The following is a 17,760-nucleotide window of genomic DNA, read 5'->3' as shown; positions in this document are numbered from 1 at the left end:
CACTGCCAGGAAAAAAATGAGGAGTACAAACTCTCTTTCGATTGAACTTGTTGGTCAAAAAAACTGCCGAACACACTATATATCGGTAAATATTTATATTTTTCCACATAATGACACTCAACTAAATTCATATCATCCGGAATGTCACCCATGAACATATCCCCTAGTGTGTGTCTAGGTGTCAGACGACCATGAAACAGACTTAAATACCCCCACACCGCATTCCAACCATACAGAAATTCGTCGTGCGCCGCATCCATAGCCTCCTTTAACCGTGACATTTTCCCCGTATCCAAGATAAAACAATTTTAGAAGCCACCCACTCTTCCTATCGTATGCTCACCCACTTTACATCTAACAAATTCCTCCAAAGTAGCATATAGAGTACCTTTCGGCATACGTATATGCTCTAGATCTAATTTCATCGGATTACCTTTCCTGATTTCATATTGCGTTGTACATTTTTTTAACGACCACACTTCCTTCCCACAGTTCACCCTCTCCCTCTCCATACACACACACTTCTGCCTGAAATTCTCTTCCGCAGCATGAATGTAATACGGACCACTTAATTCCCCGGTCCTTAACATCTCGCGAATCACAGACTCATCATCGGTCACGAAACTAAAATGATTCTACGCAGGTAATCTATTGTGAAGCATGAACGACTCGCACATACGAACTTTCTCATTTTCCACATTCGTTTCGAACCTACATTTATCGCTTGGTCCGTAAAACCACTTCGCCATCGAAAACGGATCGACGTCATCATGTTTACCATTGTTATTAACATCTCCCCTTTACCACCAATCTCCACGTCCACACAAAAAACGCCAATATAACGTGTCATTCGACATTTCGTTTGACCTAACACAATCAATCGAAACAAACAAACCTTCAATCTAACCTGTAACGATACAAAACGTTTATATTATTACCATATTACTACTCGAACCAAACACATTCTCCCCCAATACCACATAGTTACCTACTCGATACTGCTAGAACCAAAAATCTGATGCTGCTGCGGCTGCAAAGAAACTCATACACCACATCGACTATGCACTCACAATATATACACCACACCAAGGACACCTCGACACATCACCTTTACCCAAACACGTACCGACAACACCACTTACGTATTCACGGAACGCACTCCCATCTACATTTTATGCTCACAACCTTGACAACATACCACGGAACGGACAACCTTGCCGCACCTACAGACATCTCACTCACCTTGACATTAGCACTCCGATTCAAACCACTTTTACTGACCCACATTCCCGAGCGTCGCGCAACGCACTACAACGCTGTACCAACAAAGGCCTCTGGCTCCAGACTCGCCGGCCTTGCGAAACAAACATCTCACTCACCTTGTACGTGTTACCCCTACTGTTACACAACCACATTCCCGGCTGTATATACTCTAACACTCATTACCTATTCAACTCACATTTTACTCGCATTTCCTTCTCAATAACGAAAACACATTCCAGATTTATAACTCCGTCTTATTTGTTCTTCTCTATCACTCGTTTCAGATATCGCCATCATCACGGACCTTCCCATCGTCTACAAGAATCAACAGCGCCACGGAAACCAATGTAGCACCTATCAATCACCAATAAACTATAACATCTACAGCTTTGAATTTTTTCACAACACCTACGCCAACGATACACACACACACACACACCATGTTTTACTCATACCTTCTAGTGCCTCTGTCGCCCGGATAGCACAGGCAGTAGAGCATTAGGCTTTTAACTTAATGGTCCAGGGTTCGAGTCCCTGTTCGGGCGAAATCTTTTTTCAAAAAACGTCATCTTCGCTTCTTATGCTCATCTACAAACTCGTACGCTTTCGGATACTTACGTAACCTCACGCCCGATTGCGTAATACTCGCCTACACCCTCCCCCATCTTCCAAAGTTAAATACATACCCTCATTTGCATAATTTCAAGGTAAACAACTTTTATAGCTTATGGTTCAACTACTATTGGGTAGCTTCGAAATCGTAAAATACAAACAGGTACCGCTTCAGCGCGTTTCCTTCTCCCCGTCCTTGATGTCTTTCCATGTAACACAGGTGGTTGAGCTCTTTTTGTTGCTTACAGGTTTTACAATATCTGTGCCCACATTTATGTTTTCCCTTCTACGGGTGCGTCTCGTCTAATACTTGAAAACAACCAACACAACTTCTGATCTGAGTACATACCGTTCCCTTACCGTAACGTGTCGTCAAATGTTTTGCTTAACAAATGTCACTGTTAAAGTTTCTGTTACATCTACCACAACTCACGGTACGTTCCTTTTCGCACACAGGTTCTCACCGACACTGAGGACACATACTCTTACAAACAAGTCCTTCGTTCCGTGCGAATAGATAGCATTTCTCGCAAAAATACGGAATGGTAAATGCACCCACAGGATTTACAATCACATGATTTAAAAGAAGGTAAATTGTCTTTTTGGCATCGGGAACATTCTGTGCAAGCACAACTTCCGGCTGTTCCAAACCGTAAAACACAAATATCTTGCATTCGTTACGAATAAGATCCCCTCCTGTCTCCTCCAGATTGACGTCCGCTTCTTGGCATAAATCCAATGCACACTCCGTCAATCGATCATTGCCATTCATGAACAGCTGCTTTTGTTGACGCAAATAATTCAGGATCGCTATCTTTATTTGCATACATTATACCGATCATTAACGCCTTTGCAAGACATATCTTTGCACCCTTGGAACCACTCGCATTTGTACTCTTCACCATCACCACACTCCTCTTCAACTGTACATAACGTTCCTTCGATAACACACCACTACTTGTATATTTTCTCCCATATCCTACGGGCATATCGATTACCGACACCTCCATCTCCAACAGATCCGTAGATAGAAACGTAGTATTTGATTGGAAAACTCGAGCAACCACATCCCATAACATAACGGGATGCATCCGACTTATTCGTCGTAACGATAAACCAACAGGTTTGATACTTTCGTCTGTTACATTTCGCAACACAATACCAATCTTATCTGTTGGCTTATACTGTCCGACGATATGTGACACCACATGGTCCAAACCTTGGTGCACCCATTGTAACGCATCTGTTCCTTCCGGTCCATTAAAACCAAACGTCATTGTTGTACATTCCGCATTGTATTTGTTTATACGACGAACTCCCACCTCTTTCAAATTCACATATTTATTGTACGGCACCTCAACACGACGATTCGTTTCCTCTTCGGCTACACCTTCTTCGTCTTCATCTTCTACCCGCGTCAACCCAGATCGCGATGATGTACCTCCACCATCTTGATTTCCACCGGCAATTTCCACTCTCAGACGCTCCAATAGATCCAACTTGCTACAAGGTTTCCCTTCACCCATTAATCGAATCACCTCCTGCAGTATCAAACGTTTCCTATCCACACTTCCAATCGTTCCTATTTTCTCGTACTGGTCAAGTAAATAATCACACGCACTCAAATAACTAACGTGTGGTGCAACCATTGTCACCATCAACCAAACCACCCTACCGACACAACAGTCGAACAAACATAAGCGTTTACCTACCACAACTGTACTTATATTCTCTACCCAGACATGACGTCAACTCACCTTCACACAATCCCAACCGACGCAACAACAAAGGACTCAACTCCTTCTCCAAACGCAAAACACGATCTCGGAAACGACAACGGTCTGACGCTAACATTACTCTCGGCACCTCGTAATATCTGTCGACCCCGGAAAAACAAACGCGTTTCTCCATTCCATACACACTAACCTTCTCCCATCACATCCTTCCTTTTTGTACCTGTTCATCTTCAGACGAGGACGACTACCTCTACCCTAACATCCGTACCACACCTAGTTCACCTTGATAGATCACGTGCTTACATTTTCAAACTACCTCACCTTGGAACAAGCACACCCACATTTCACCACAACGACATGTTATACTCACTCACCTTGAAACAAGAACAACCAGTCACGCCCATAGTTCAAGTTTACCAAACACACACACACACTTATGTGTATTATACTTACTCACCTTGAGAAACCACGGCACATTTCGTTGAGCTGGATACAACGTCCAAACTCCCTCATCACTTCGCTTTTCTCGCATATACTCTCAAGAACAGCATAAAATTTACATTTTCCCTCTTGAACCACAATCTCCGGATGGGTATGTTGATAATAATGAAAAAATTAGGTGTACTATCACGATCACGGAAGTAGCCTCCAAGACGTTCCATCGTACGCACGTCGGACAACTCTCTTCCACATCCTCTTCAGAACAATAATCGGAATGAAACTACAAACATTCATGACCGGATTGATTTGCATACCCTTGGAAACATCCGTAACACGTCACATTGTAAGTAGGTGCATAACCCTTCAGTGTATTCACCACGCACGTCTCATCCAAACCATCCGGAAAGCAACCGCAACTAGCCATCATACAAACCGCCACGTCCAAACCACATGCTGCCCCTGCTACGTCGCTCATTTTTCGTAATAACACATTCACGCTCTTACTATAGTCTTTATACCAAACTTCCCACCCGCCTCTCCTCAACCTGCTCACCTTCGATTAGTGAGACGTACATATACCCTCCTCTCCACATTCCTCCCATTACACACGTTTCACGCCCAGATGGCTCAGTCGATACAGCATTAGACTCATCTTCGAGGGTTCGAACCCCTCATCAGGCTATATGTTCACCCCCACCTCTACCATCTACTTACAACCCCCTACGCTATCATTTACTCCCATCCCCTTCACCGACGTTGCGTCATACTCTCCTACAACACTCGGTAACCTTCAATTGTTAAATACCAAACTCATTTGTATATATTCAAGGTAAACAACTTTTATAGCATATGGTTCAACTACTTTTGGCATAGGTCTAACGTACGTTAATATTTACAATAGTTTTAATATCGCACGTAGGGACAAAATGTAGTTTTTAAACGTTGAGAAAAATGTAATATTAGTTTTTAATTAAGCATATTACGATTATAATACTGAACCTCGCTAAAGAAGAGAAAAGTCTACTAAATATTGTGATACAAGTTTGATTTCTGACGTATTATGGACTTTGTCTGCCACGTAAGATCAAATTGTTATGTTATCACACGACCACATTAAAATATTCTTCATAGAACTAGAGTTTTTTTTTAAATATTAAAGTGTCGCATGGGTTGGGTTTAGCATAGAGCTGGGACAAAAGTGGGGGACAACTGCACCCATCCCCCCCCATTCGCCGACACTCGTGACATAAAAATATATATTTATTTATTTATTCAAATTTCAGATACAGCACTTGTAAGGCCATTTTACACTGACTGAAAATTCTAATAAATCAACAAGAAGAAGTCAAGATGGTTTTAGGTAAAAACAAAAAGGGATACATATAAGACATAAGACATAAACAAGGAAACAAACAAAAGATTTAAATATTCGTTCTTAGAGATCGGAAAATACTTTCAGGGGCAAAAATGTCGATGTTTGTGGGTAGTTTATTATAGAACTGTGGCAACCTGTGGATCAGAGCACTGTATAAGGGAAAGCCTAGCGGTAGAGTTGTGGAACAATTCAGTGTTTCGGGTCGATCGAGAGGGAACTCTGAAGTCGAATTCTGTAAGTAGAAATTCAGTTCTTAATTTTCAATTGATGATTTTAGAGAAAAAATTCATATCGGCAATATCGCATCGGGTCTGCAGTAACTGGATGTTCAAAGTAGTCAGGATGTCAGGTTTCTGAAGATGCCGCAGAGAAGGAATTATATGGCGAACAATGGCGGTAAAGAAGCTGAGGACGGAATCCATGCTAGAAAGATTTGTATTGGAAGCCATGGTCGAGACTGGAGAGCAGTATTCGAGAATCGGAGAAATGCATGACTTGAAAAACAGGCTAAGAGAAGGTGGGAGTATCAATTTCAGTGAATCTGTAGAGGAGGCCTAAGAGGCGCATTCCACTTTTAGTTGTAGCTGCGATGTGTTCCTTCAAGTTCAGTTTTTCATCTATGATAACACCTAGATCTTTTTGGGTCGCAACTGCGGTAATATAATTGTTTTCAAGAACATAATGAGAATGTATCGTGTTCTTTTTTAAAGAGACTGTGAGGGAGGAACATTTCTGCGGGTTAAGTTATAGATTCCACTGCTTACACCATGAGACAAGTTCGGAAAGAGCATTCTGGAGAATCACAGCATCTTGTGTGGTTGAGATTTCTTTGAAAACTTTACAGTCGTCAGCATACATGAGTATATTGACAGGATGTGAGGAAAATCTTTGAGGGAGATCGTCCATGTATAGGATGAACAAGAGAGTTTCCAGTATGCAAGATTTTTACGCGCAAAGGAATCTAACGGAATCCAACACCATTGTGTTGTGTTATGCAAGAAAAATCGAATTAATTAAATAATAATGGTTACATATTATCTACACTTTGATGAATTGTGTAAAAATTTTAATACATTTCTTGTACTTCCTTAAACATTAAAACATGGGTCAGTTAGTCCACCACCGATTCTATTTGCTTCGAATGGGAAGATCCTTGCATCACTACAGACAATGTTTGCCTACTGGTTACTTTAACCATTTTTGCAAAATATTGGGTGAATTGTATCATTCTATTGTTGAAACACATGTGTTTGACACTCAACACACAAATAGGCATCCCTTGATTGATCGATGACTTCTTGGATTGGAAATTTTGAATCATCTTTACATTTTAAAAATATGTTCCTTAATGACTATGTACGAAACTAAACGATATAAGGGGCCCCCTTCGCCATACCCCATCCCCGCGGCACGAGGTCTCTGGGTCGCTTATCGCCACCACTTTTGAGCAGAAGCGTACAAATCCCAAATATCAGTTGTTTTTTTATGCTGATACGGATTTCTGCCAATCACAGAATGGCTTAAGATTTATTAATAAAATTAGGAGAATCCGCTCCATAGCAGAAGAGTTGAGATAATTATTTGTCAAAAAATTAGGTTGTGCCTGAGGTACTTTAACGGACAACGTCTGCTACATACACAATGTAATATTATGAATATAAGAAAATAAATAGAATATAATTTGAGAGATTTTCAATCGTATTTATTTCACTGAAGTCTTTTTCCACTTGTCATTTTCTTCAACCTATATTCATAGGGTGTCGCCACCGACAACTTTCACAGTGTGTACAGGACATCAAGGCAAGCAACTTTTCTCAGTAACTATTTGCTCGTCTAATTCTTCTTTCCATGTTACAAGCAATCGAAATAAGACATCTTCTGTCCTTAATGTATGCAAAGCTTCGCAGTTGCAAATGTCATTTATTTTTACTGGAGTTTAAACATAACGAAACGATATCATGCAAACAGAGTTAAAACTTAACTTTTCCTTTATAAAATTGATATCATATTTGATGACTTTGCATAGAGAAATGATTAATAAGATTTGAAATTCATACCTAGGTATTTACAACACTCCATGAGATGCTTAGGGTAACCTGCATCAAACTACAAATTTTATCGCCTTCCAACCGAAATAATAAATGTGAAACACTATCACATTTTCATCGTGTTTGATAATAATTTGAGCCAGTAAGTTGTCCTACATCTTTCACTAACCGACCCCCATGGTGGAATGGTTACATAACACACTACGAAGCCAGGGGTTCCAGGTTAGAGCCTGGGCATGAGTGTTCTTTGTGAGCAGAGGCGAAACCACAATTTTTTATCTGGAGAGGGGCTCAAGTACCAGGACAAATGTGCCAATAATAATAGTAATATAGTGGTGGTAGTGGTAGTAATAATAGTAGCATTAATAAAAGACGTTATTATCGTCGTAAATCATGCAAAAGGGGGTAGAAGTTGGTGCTAAAGCATTTGTGTTCGAACAAATGATTTGAAATATTTTTCCAACACATTCAATTTCATAGTAGCTAATAATGGAAAACAAGCACACAAACTATATTTTTGAAAGACAGAATATGCATGACGAACATTATTCTTTTTGTAAATATGACACGTATAACTTTCATGTACAACATATATTTTACACATATGCAACATGGAGCGACGTAAAATAAGAAAATACATATGCAACATATTAAAGATAAATTGTGTACATATTCAAAGTTTCTTTAATGTATATACCTAGGTATACATATAATTTAAATATATTACATGATCAATTCATCCGCCAGATTGTCTCTCAAATGTGCGCGCTCCTTTTCCTGCATTTAGGGCCTCCCCCATGGCGCAGTGGTAGCGTCATTGCCTTGTAATCAAGGGGTCCCGGGTTCGATACCCGGTGGAGGAACAAGTGGTTCGGATTCCACTTTAAACTGTAGGTCCAGTCCCGATTAGCCTTACTGTGCATAAAGTGGACTTAAAACAGCAACTTTTCCTGCATTTAAGCAGCAACAATCTGAAGTATATATACGTATATCTGGCCTTACTTCTCTCTCGGGTAATTTTGAATGCATTGCAGAAAAGAATCATATGGGGATCGAAGCGAGCAGGAAAATCTTTAGATCAAAATATTTGGAAACTGAAAACAATATTGATTTAATAGGGCGCAAATAATTTCACGAGGCGCCATGGTATTCTCTTTAGCATTTAGATTGTTTTGCCTTGCAGGGCTGACTCCCAACGCCCCCTGAACTTGGACAATAAGAATAGCAGATATTTGGCCTGCGAGCGAAGCGAGCAAGAAAATTTTACGAAATGTACTTTTTTTATATAAAGTTTGAAATCGCGAGGGCAGTTGCCCCTCTGTGCCCTAAGCCGCCTGGGAGAAAAATACAAGAAACACTTGAAAACTAATTCCATCCTGAGTATCCATTTGTCCTACTATTCTTAGATTCTGTCTAGCTCATGTCGCTGGGAAATGGGCTTCCTTTACAATGAAGGTGTTACATATTTTGTATATATTATGATATATTTTGTCACGTTTTGGAAAGCCTTTCAAGGGTTAATATGGTGTCTATGAATTTATGTGTACGTTGGAAACTGAAAGGTGATCTTCATTTCAGTATTAATGTCGACAGTAACGTAAACAAAAGCAACGTGTATTTGCGACAGCACTAATGTTGCTCACAACAGCAGCATTGGAAATAATTGTCAATTATTAAATTTAAGTAATTGCAATTCTATTATAACAAACTGCATGAAGTTAATATTTTTACTGAATGGAAATAAAATAACAACTCGAAAACTTGGTGGTGATTAGCCGGAATGCTGCGGTGAGTCAGCTCAAGATGGCCAGACAACGTCTGACTTACTTCGCGCGCGGTTCGGGTTAAAAAGAAACTCCAAATGCATGGAAGTAATATTTCTGGGAACCTTTGAGTGGTTATAGAAAATAATTTCATTATTTTCTCCACAACTTTGTCGCTGGAAGTTTTTACTTGGAATTACAGAACAAAAAATGGCCAGCGACGACACTTTCGACTGCACGAATATAAAAAATCTCCACATACTTTATTTGAATATTTTTTAATGCGAATATGCTTTAAAGTATTGATAAATTCTGAGCACCACCATCACTATGACAATTTGAAACCAGTGTCAATTTTTTTCATAAAGAATGCTTCAATTTTACGGCATGTTCCAACGTTAGGAATGAAAACAATGTAAAATTTTTTTTTCACGGAAAATTTCCGGTTTTAATTTATCTAAAAATATGTAAGCAAGTTACCAGTTTTTTGTGTTCACCATCGTATTCTCTACAAAATTTCCTGCAAAACTGCAGGTACCGATTTTACGTAAGCTAAATTTCCCATAAGAAAAGCATTGTCCATAAGAGCCCATTGTGTCTTCTGAACGTGAAAACGACATTAGTTATGTTTCTTTACTTCAATGTTTGCCCCCCCCTAGATTGGACTTCCGTCCAAGATTGGGGGGGACAATGACCCTGACCCCCTGTGGTTGCAGCACTGTTTGTGAGTTCCTCTTCATCAATTTCACGTCATCACTCATTGTCACGATTAGCTAGATGTGGCAGAAAAGTAACGCTAAGTAACAAAAATCAAATATCCAGTCCCTCTCTCTACCACATGAATTGCTATTACCAAAATGTAGATTTGGGAAACAAAAAATTATGCAGTTCAAACTTCATAGCAACACATCCAAGAAAAACATCCAAACACATTACGCACCTTTAATACAAGACTACTCAAAATGTCACAACTATTCTAGATACTGAAAATTGCGAAATCATTTCCCGAAGTCTGAATCTGGAAGAAAAAGTTTTCCCCCCAATCCTGATAAGACATTATAAGGAATCTCACACACCTTCATAAATCACAAAATCAATAAATGTCTTTGTTATGTTGCTAGAGTAATATAGGATATAATTGTAAAGATTAATGAGAATTCCAGGTAGGAATGTGTTCTGTATTTTTAACAGGAGGACAAAGCAGGTTCTCAGGGGGGGGCAACTGCCCCCCCCCTCTAGCTACGGCCTGGAAAGAAACTGTTGAATAAGTGCACTCTTTTATCTCCACAGGCTGATTCCGATTTGTACTTGATTTCCATGGGAACGCGTGGTTTTTTGCTTTCTTGAATTTAACAATGTAAAGAATTTCTTTGGATTGGTGAGGCACTGTGCTGTTACGTTGTCTACGTAGGTCTTTATAGGTTAGGTTAGGTAATTACGTTACGTATTAAACGACGTCTTAGATGTCTGGATCACCTAAGTCATATCGAAGTATTAGAAAGAAGTTCATACCTTCTCAGGCAATCCCTCGTACTCTCCAGCACGTATCTGAGGAACTGATTTCCTGTATTCCCGCTGGGAGGCGTAACCGTACAGGTAGACCGGTACACCCAGCGCCGCCGACAGCTTTTCCGCCAACTTCTTGGCGCAGTAGATGCACTCCTCGACCTCCACCCCTTGCACAGGGATGAAGGGGCACACGTCCATGGCACCGAGACGGGGGTGTTCACCTTGATAAAAGGAAAGGATTACAATTATGAATAATTTTATGATGCTGATCACAAAAGCCGAAAATAAGTTGTTTTTTTTTCTTCCTTTAGAGCAACCAGTATGTTTGACCGAACATTTTTTTCTATCAAACTTTTACAAATTGTTATTGTTATGTATGGTAGTTGGCAGTGGCAGGAAACAAAACTTTCCTTCCGAATTTGTATATTCTCTTATATTGGAGGTCCCGTGTTCGAATCCCGGCATGGGCATGGCTGTTTGTGAGTGTCTACTCATCAATTTCATCATGTCATCACTCATCCCCATCTTCGCAAATTAGCCCAAAGTGGCACAAAATGCGAAGTAATATAAAGCAAATCAATCAATCTTATATTGGAATTTTACAAATTGCCATATCCACATTTACTTCATAATTTGCCTTTGCAAGTGTTTAATACGTATGAAAAAGGAATTTGAAGCTGTTACTAAAACTTTGAAATCCAATTCAAATGAATTGTCATTTATCGTTATCTTATGTTGTAAATACAAGTACTAGGGCAAGACGAATATGTCAACAGGTTTCCAATATGCAAAATATGTGAAAGAACAGCTCAATTTTCAAAAACTGTTAGTAAGGGGTGTGAGGGCGTGAGGTGGCTGTATAAACAATCTTCAGAAAATAAAGATATTGTGCTGAAATATGTAAGGAAATTAAAGTTTAAAATGTAATATGATTGGAGTACTTGTTATATTATTTATTTCCGAAAAAAAAATTAGTCTTTTACATCTGCGTAAAAACAGTATTTTCTGCGCAAGGTAAGTTACTAGTAAATTACGCGTAATTTAAGTAACGAGTAAATTACCTTGCCAAACCTGGTGTTACCTAACTGTACGGCGGTGTTAGAAGTTGCCAGTGAAAATTTGCTATTAGAATCCACTTATCGCCGTTGAGTTAGGCAACACACATTACAGTTGAGACCGAAAAGAAGACAGAGTTTTAAAATGTGTAACGAACCTGAGCGTTTAAGGTTTTATATTTGTAAGAAGTTAAGATTTTTAAAATGTTTGTTACTTCAAATAATGTGCAAGCTGTCACAGACAACTATAGTTAGATTGATACAGTTGTGGTTGGAACTTGTGTATATGTCTAGAAGTACGTCATAATCTGTTCGTGTTGATGTCACTCTCTCATCTCAGCAGTGGAAGTGAACCCACCTGAATGTTTTTCACCTGACGACAGACTTAGTTAGAAAACAGGTGAAGGTGAGAAATCAACAGAAACGTGGTAACGGTTAATGGAATGCTCGAATAGTGCAATTGGTAATTATTTTCGTTTCATTCTAGCTATACTCGGAAATAATAATTAAGTACAGAAACTTTCGTGTATTTACGTTTGTCTTGTCCAACGTTAATTCTATATGCAAGTGTGTTTAGTGATTGTGATGTGATTACATATGCTATAGAATTGTTCCTCTTCAGGCAGAAACGTAAGCAAATCTGTGCCTTGCTTGTAAGTCCTCATACGATAGGAAATATAAGTTATTATAAAACTGCGTTTAACTTCGAATACTGTGTTGTGTTTCTTTTCTACCCAGCAAGCCCTGATGATTTGCGAAGATTCTCATGTTCCCGACTAAAGGAGTAGTGGACTAACTTTCTGACGACTGGTGTACAACCGGGGGACGTTGCAAATGTGACTGACAATTATTGTCAGTGGCTCTCTCTCTCTCTCTCTCTCTCTCTCTCTCTCTCTCTCTCTCTTTCTCTCTCTCTCTCTACTTCTTCGGTTATTCTGCATCTCATTTTCTACCCCTTGGTTTAATCGCGACGATGAAATGCATGATGGGATAAACACGATGGTATATCCATACCTAAATGAGGTTTGGAACTCGCCGTGCCATGAAGTCACACAAGAGATGTTGAGATTTAGGGGTCTACACATTCTCTATCTCGGCCAGAATGGAGATGAGGTGACCTGACCCCCTGGAGACACATCCATCTAAATACGCCCTTGATTACAAAAATAGAGTATCAAATTGTATTTCTTTACGCTGTGACTTCTTTAAAAGCATATGAATATTTTGAGACTAATGTGACACGTATTAACTAAAGCCTGTTAGGCGAAAGAACAAACTTCAAAATTCTATTTTCGAACGCCAGGAAGGGTCACATGCACCGCTGAACCAATCAGCCTTGTCCAGTTGCCATGGTGAGGGGAAATTCTCATGGTATTCTGCGTTGCCACATTTTTCGTTTCAAGTCGTTTTCGAAACAGGTGGCACCCTCAACAAGGTCATGCACGGCGAAGCCTACTGGTTGCCGCCGCGTAGCAAGCGAATGGGCATCCGATTCGCTGCCTCTCCCCGAAGGGTGCATGTTGACGGCAAAAAGGTGTCGCGTACGACTGGACAAAAATCAGGCGTGTACAACACCGATTTCCCCCCCTTGAAACTCCCACAACTGGAGGCGAAAAGTCTGGGTCCCCTGAAGTTTATTCTTGAGCCGGTCTGGCTTCATATTCTGTGACTTGTTCCAAATATGTGTTGTTACCTTTATGCTGTGACATGTCGATGAGCTTGCTGGCTTCCAAGGCTGCATTAAGAGCCCCTTGAATGACTGCATCCGGGTGGCCGACGAAGGTGTAGACCGTCCTGTTGGTAGAAGGGCCGGGATCCACATCCAGAAGGTTTACTCCATCGGTCTTCCGAATAGAATCCGCAATGGCTTCTATAATCTGTGGAAACACAAATCATACGTATTACATTCAGGACCTTTGTCAAGAATTTCAAATGTACAAGAATTTGATTCTTGATGTGTGTCTATTAAGATTTCAGCAAATATCTCATGAGGTCTGGGGTTTTGTTTTTAAGGTAACTGTGAACAAATGCTTGGGATGCAGAACATCTGTTAAAATTATTTCGTCCTGTTGGCGCAGTGAAATAATCGCCAAATATTTCTTAAGCGCCTTGTACACGATAAAATAAATCATGAACAAGTCCTTGACTTGGACGCTTAAAAGGAAATGACGTCAGAGGCAACGCCATTTTTCTCACTGGATCCAAGTTTCGGTCATAGAATTTCTATTTAGGATTGGTTCTAATTAGGGATGTGCGGGATACCGAAAAATGTGGACTGGGATCGGCCAAAAAAGTTCCCGTCCCGATCCCGACTTTTCGGGATCCCGAGCAGTTTTCTGCATTGTAAATGTCTGGCACTTATCGGAAATTGTTAGTTTTTGTACCAGAAATGCAAAAACAATCACTTAAAGTGAAAATGAAGTGTAGAATTCGAGATTTCCGGAGCTTCGGGAAATTTTGAACATTTTCCGTCCCGAATGTCGGGATTTAAAAAAATTCCCGTCCCGTTCCAAAAAATTCTGTCCCGCACACCCCTATTTCTAATTAACACGATCCAAGTCTGACTGTTGACCAATCACACATGCTATTGAAATCGATTATCGAAAAGCGACCTCTAGGTCACGATGCAGTTGTAATGGCGGCCGCATGAGATGTAAAAAATGTATCACTTCACATTTTTAAAAGTCGATAACTATTCAACCGGGAGGAATAATGTTTCGTATTAAATGGTTTTAGGTACAAAACAATGGCGCTGATTACATTATACTTTATAGCGTTTACTATACACGCATGGAAGAATATTTTAGTTTTTTCAATTGTTAACATCGTGCACTCACCGTAGATGGTGTATTTCAATGTGCCTTTCGTGCTGTATATATTATATATTGTAATCGCAAAAGCTAACTGAAATGTTCCAAGAAAATGCTTTACGTACTATCTGCTATAAGATTTTTGAAGCATTTACTTATCATTTATGCTACCTGAAACGAGTTTGGACCTTTTGGAATTTACATAGAGATGTGCATAGATGCGCATAGACTGTGATTGCTTTTAAAATCAAGGTTTCAAACTTTGAATACGGCACGGAATATAAGAGGATCTGTTTTCATTTATACAAAGATAGTGATTGCTGCTACAACCTTTTCAAGCATTCTCATTGGCTGGTAGCTTTTTGGGGTAGTAAATAATCTGTGGTGATTAGGTTAGGCTTGTTGGGTTTGGTTCTCTTTGAAGAAGAAGACGACAAAAAATGGTTGTAGCAGCAATATTGACCTTATACAAATCCCTATATGATTTATATGCTTGCGTCTTGCTTTCCAGGTAGAATTGCTCATTAATGAAACGATAGTGAAGTTTTGAACTGAGTCAACGACTTGACTAGTGCTGTGTAAAGCCCGCATCACACGGAACTGGATTTCCAGTAGGTATGCCCTACTTGGCGCTGGACTAGCTACCCATTTGCTAGTTTTCGCCTCACACGATACTTATCAGCGTACTTGTCGATAGACTTTTGTTCCCATACGAGGGAAGTTGTAATGGCAGCCGCGTGAGATGTAAACAATGTATCACTTCACATTTTTAAAAGCCGATAACTAGGGGCACAAATTTATGGTAAATAAAAACTGAGGAGAGCGGTAAATTAAATGTTAGATCAGCGGTATATACCAGCGGAGGAAAAAAAAAATTGGCACACACTTTTTCATCATGAGAAGAAACAACATACAAAAGAGCTATAAATTGATAAACTATTTCTTCATTTTTATATACTGTACGCATACACAAGTACTTAGCTGTCCAACCAAAATAAAACATCAACAGAAAATCACTTCATTTCTAAAATGCATATTCGGGGGAAGAAAGGAATGCAGCTTGACAGGGAGCGAAGTTTTCGAACTGAGATTATGTGCATGGGAAATCCCAATTTGCAGCGTCTTCCTGGTGTGATAAGAAGATAAAACGTTCTTCAGCTGCAAGTGGTAGAAAACTTTAGGCAAACGTTTCGTTATAAATCGACAGTTTAAGCGCACAACCTCGATTGCCGGTTTTTGCATGTTTTCTACTTAATTTGATGATATTTCACGGTTATTTCGCGAAAAAGCGTACATTTCGTGGAAAGCACACATTTCGCATTACTTCGCGAATAAAACTCATGCATATTTCATCATTGGGGGTGTAGTTACGTGCAGAATGTTCAAAATTGCATCTTTTTTTTCACATTTCGCGATTTCGCGCATCGCGAAAATTCAATGTCCCTACCGATAATTATTCAACCGAAGGAAAGAACGTTTCGTATAAAACGTTATTAAGTACAAAACAATGGCGCTGCTTAAATACATACTTTACAACGTTTACTGTACACGTATGGAAGAATATTTTAGTTGTTTCAAATGTAAACACCGTGCACTCAGCATAGATGGTGTAACTCAACGTGCCTTTCATGTTGTATACGTTATACCTAAGTACATTGCTGAAGTAACACTCGGAAACCACAGACAAAAACGCTCCTTTGCACACCTTCACATGGCGAAACTTTGCTCTGATTGGCTGTTCCACAGAATCCAGTCGAGGAAAGCAAGTAGCAATTAGAACATGTCCTATTCCTCCAAACCAGTCAAGCAGTCAGCCAGGCGGCCATGATTGCTACCTAGAAAGTTAGTTCAGCGCCAACTAGGGCACTCCTACTAGAAATTCAGTTCCGTGTGATAGGGGCTTTATTTATGCAGCATCATGTTAATGTACTCATTAGACTTGAAATTTTTCAATTTTACTAACAAAGAAGAATCAAATACTAATATCACGAACAGGTTACAAAATTATACTTAAAGTCAAGCGAACAATGTAAGCGAACAGCACCTTGGATAAACATGCTGTATAGAAAAGTGTATGACTACGTGAACGCGTGTACGTCTCTCACGAGCAATCCAGCAGCCTTATTCCGCTTCCGTAATGTTTGCGTAATATCACGTGACTTTCAGATATAAGAAATAATGAGGATGCATGCAAACGGAAAATTTGAGCACGATTCGTAAGCAATTTTGACGCAAGAACTAACATTGTTTTTTTGTTTTTTTAATATATCGAATCGTAATGTTACCACAGACACAGCACAACAGTATATTTCGGTTTGTTACGCAGATGCAAACAACATAACTTCCAACTCACTTTCAATTATGTCTGTTTATTCATTAGAATTAAGTTACTATAACAGGCTACTGACTATATTATAGCTACGAAATTTGGAAGGACAGATTAGATAAATTAAAAGGAATGTGCTTGGGTCCCACCTGTTTATTTCGGCCTTCCGAAAAGTTAGGCACACACTCCACAATCTTCTCCATGCTTCCACGCTGTTAAAACATTCGTAGCAGACGAAACTGTGTTGTGAGACGTGCCTGTGAGCGGATTCTAGATTCTACCGCCAGAGCGTGCTTGTTAGCCTTGAATTTCTTGTCATTAATTCTCTTTTCTCATTGGTTCGTTGCGAGGGCTTGGTGACCAGCAGAGTGGGAGTGCGTGTACGCGGTTTCCAAGTGGTCAAGTTTCAGTGTTGGCAGACGTGTGTTTCTTTAGTGCGTTGGAATTCCAGTGTCGTGTGTGGAGTGACCAAAAATTATTTGTTTTATTTAGCGTCTCTTTTCTACCTCTTTTGAATAATCGCGACGATGAGGATGAGTTTCAGTTTTGCACTTTATGCTCACATAGGCTAATCTGGACTGGACCTAAAGTTTAAAATGGAATTCGTACCACTATGTGCCTCCACTGGGCATCGAACACGGGACTCCTTGATTAGAAGGCAACAGCGTTAACACTACGTCACCAGGGAAGCCCAAGATTAGTGATGACGTAATGAATTGATGCTAAGTTGAGTTGGTTTATTTCACTTCGCTTTTTTTGCCACTTTTGGCGAATCGCGAAGATGAAGATGAATGATGATGTTACGAAATTGATGAAGAGACA

General features: G+C 39.7%; 1 protein-coding gene across 1 annotated transcript in view; it reads right to left on the bottom strand.

Annotated features, from left to right (window-relative positions):
• LOC145981602 (formimidoyltransferase-cyclodeaminase-like) overlaps positions 1-17,198 on the bottom strand; it is a 92,766-nt gene extending 75,568 nt beyond the window's left edge. Inside the window, exons 1-3 of the mRNA XM_083114964.1 lie at positions 17,088-17,198; positions 13,496-13,679; positions 10,751-10,968 (exon numbers count right to left, since the gene is read on the bottom strand). Of these exons, the coding sequence (XP_082971090.1) occupies positions 10,751-10,968; positions 13,496-13,679; positions 17,088-17,141 (456 nt within the window). The 5' untranslated portion in view covers positions 17,142-17,198. The remainder of the gene's footprint in view (positions 1-10,750; positions 10,969-13,495; positions 13,680-17,087) is intronic.
• Positions 17,199-17,760: the final 562 nt, after the last annotated feature.

The sequence above is a fragment of the Lepisma saccharinum genome, chromosome 29 (assembly GCF_977018435.1).
Source record: "Lepisma saccharinum chromosome 29, izLepSacc3.1, whole genome shotgun sequence".
NCBI classification, from domain to species: Eukaryota; Metazoa; Arthropoda; class Insecta; order Zygentoma; family Lepismatidae; genus Lepisma; species Lepisma saccharinum.
The sequence above is the reverse complement of the archived record's forward strand: the minus strand, read 5'-3'. Positions and strand labels throughout refer to the sequence as shown.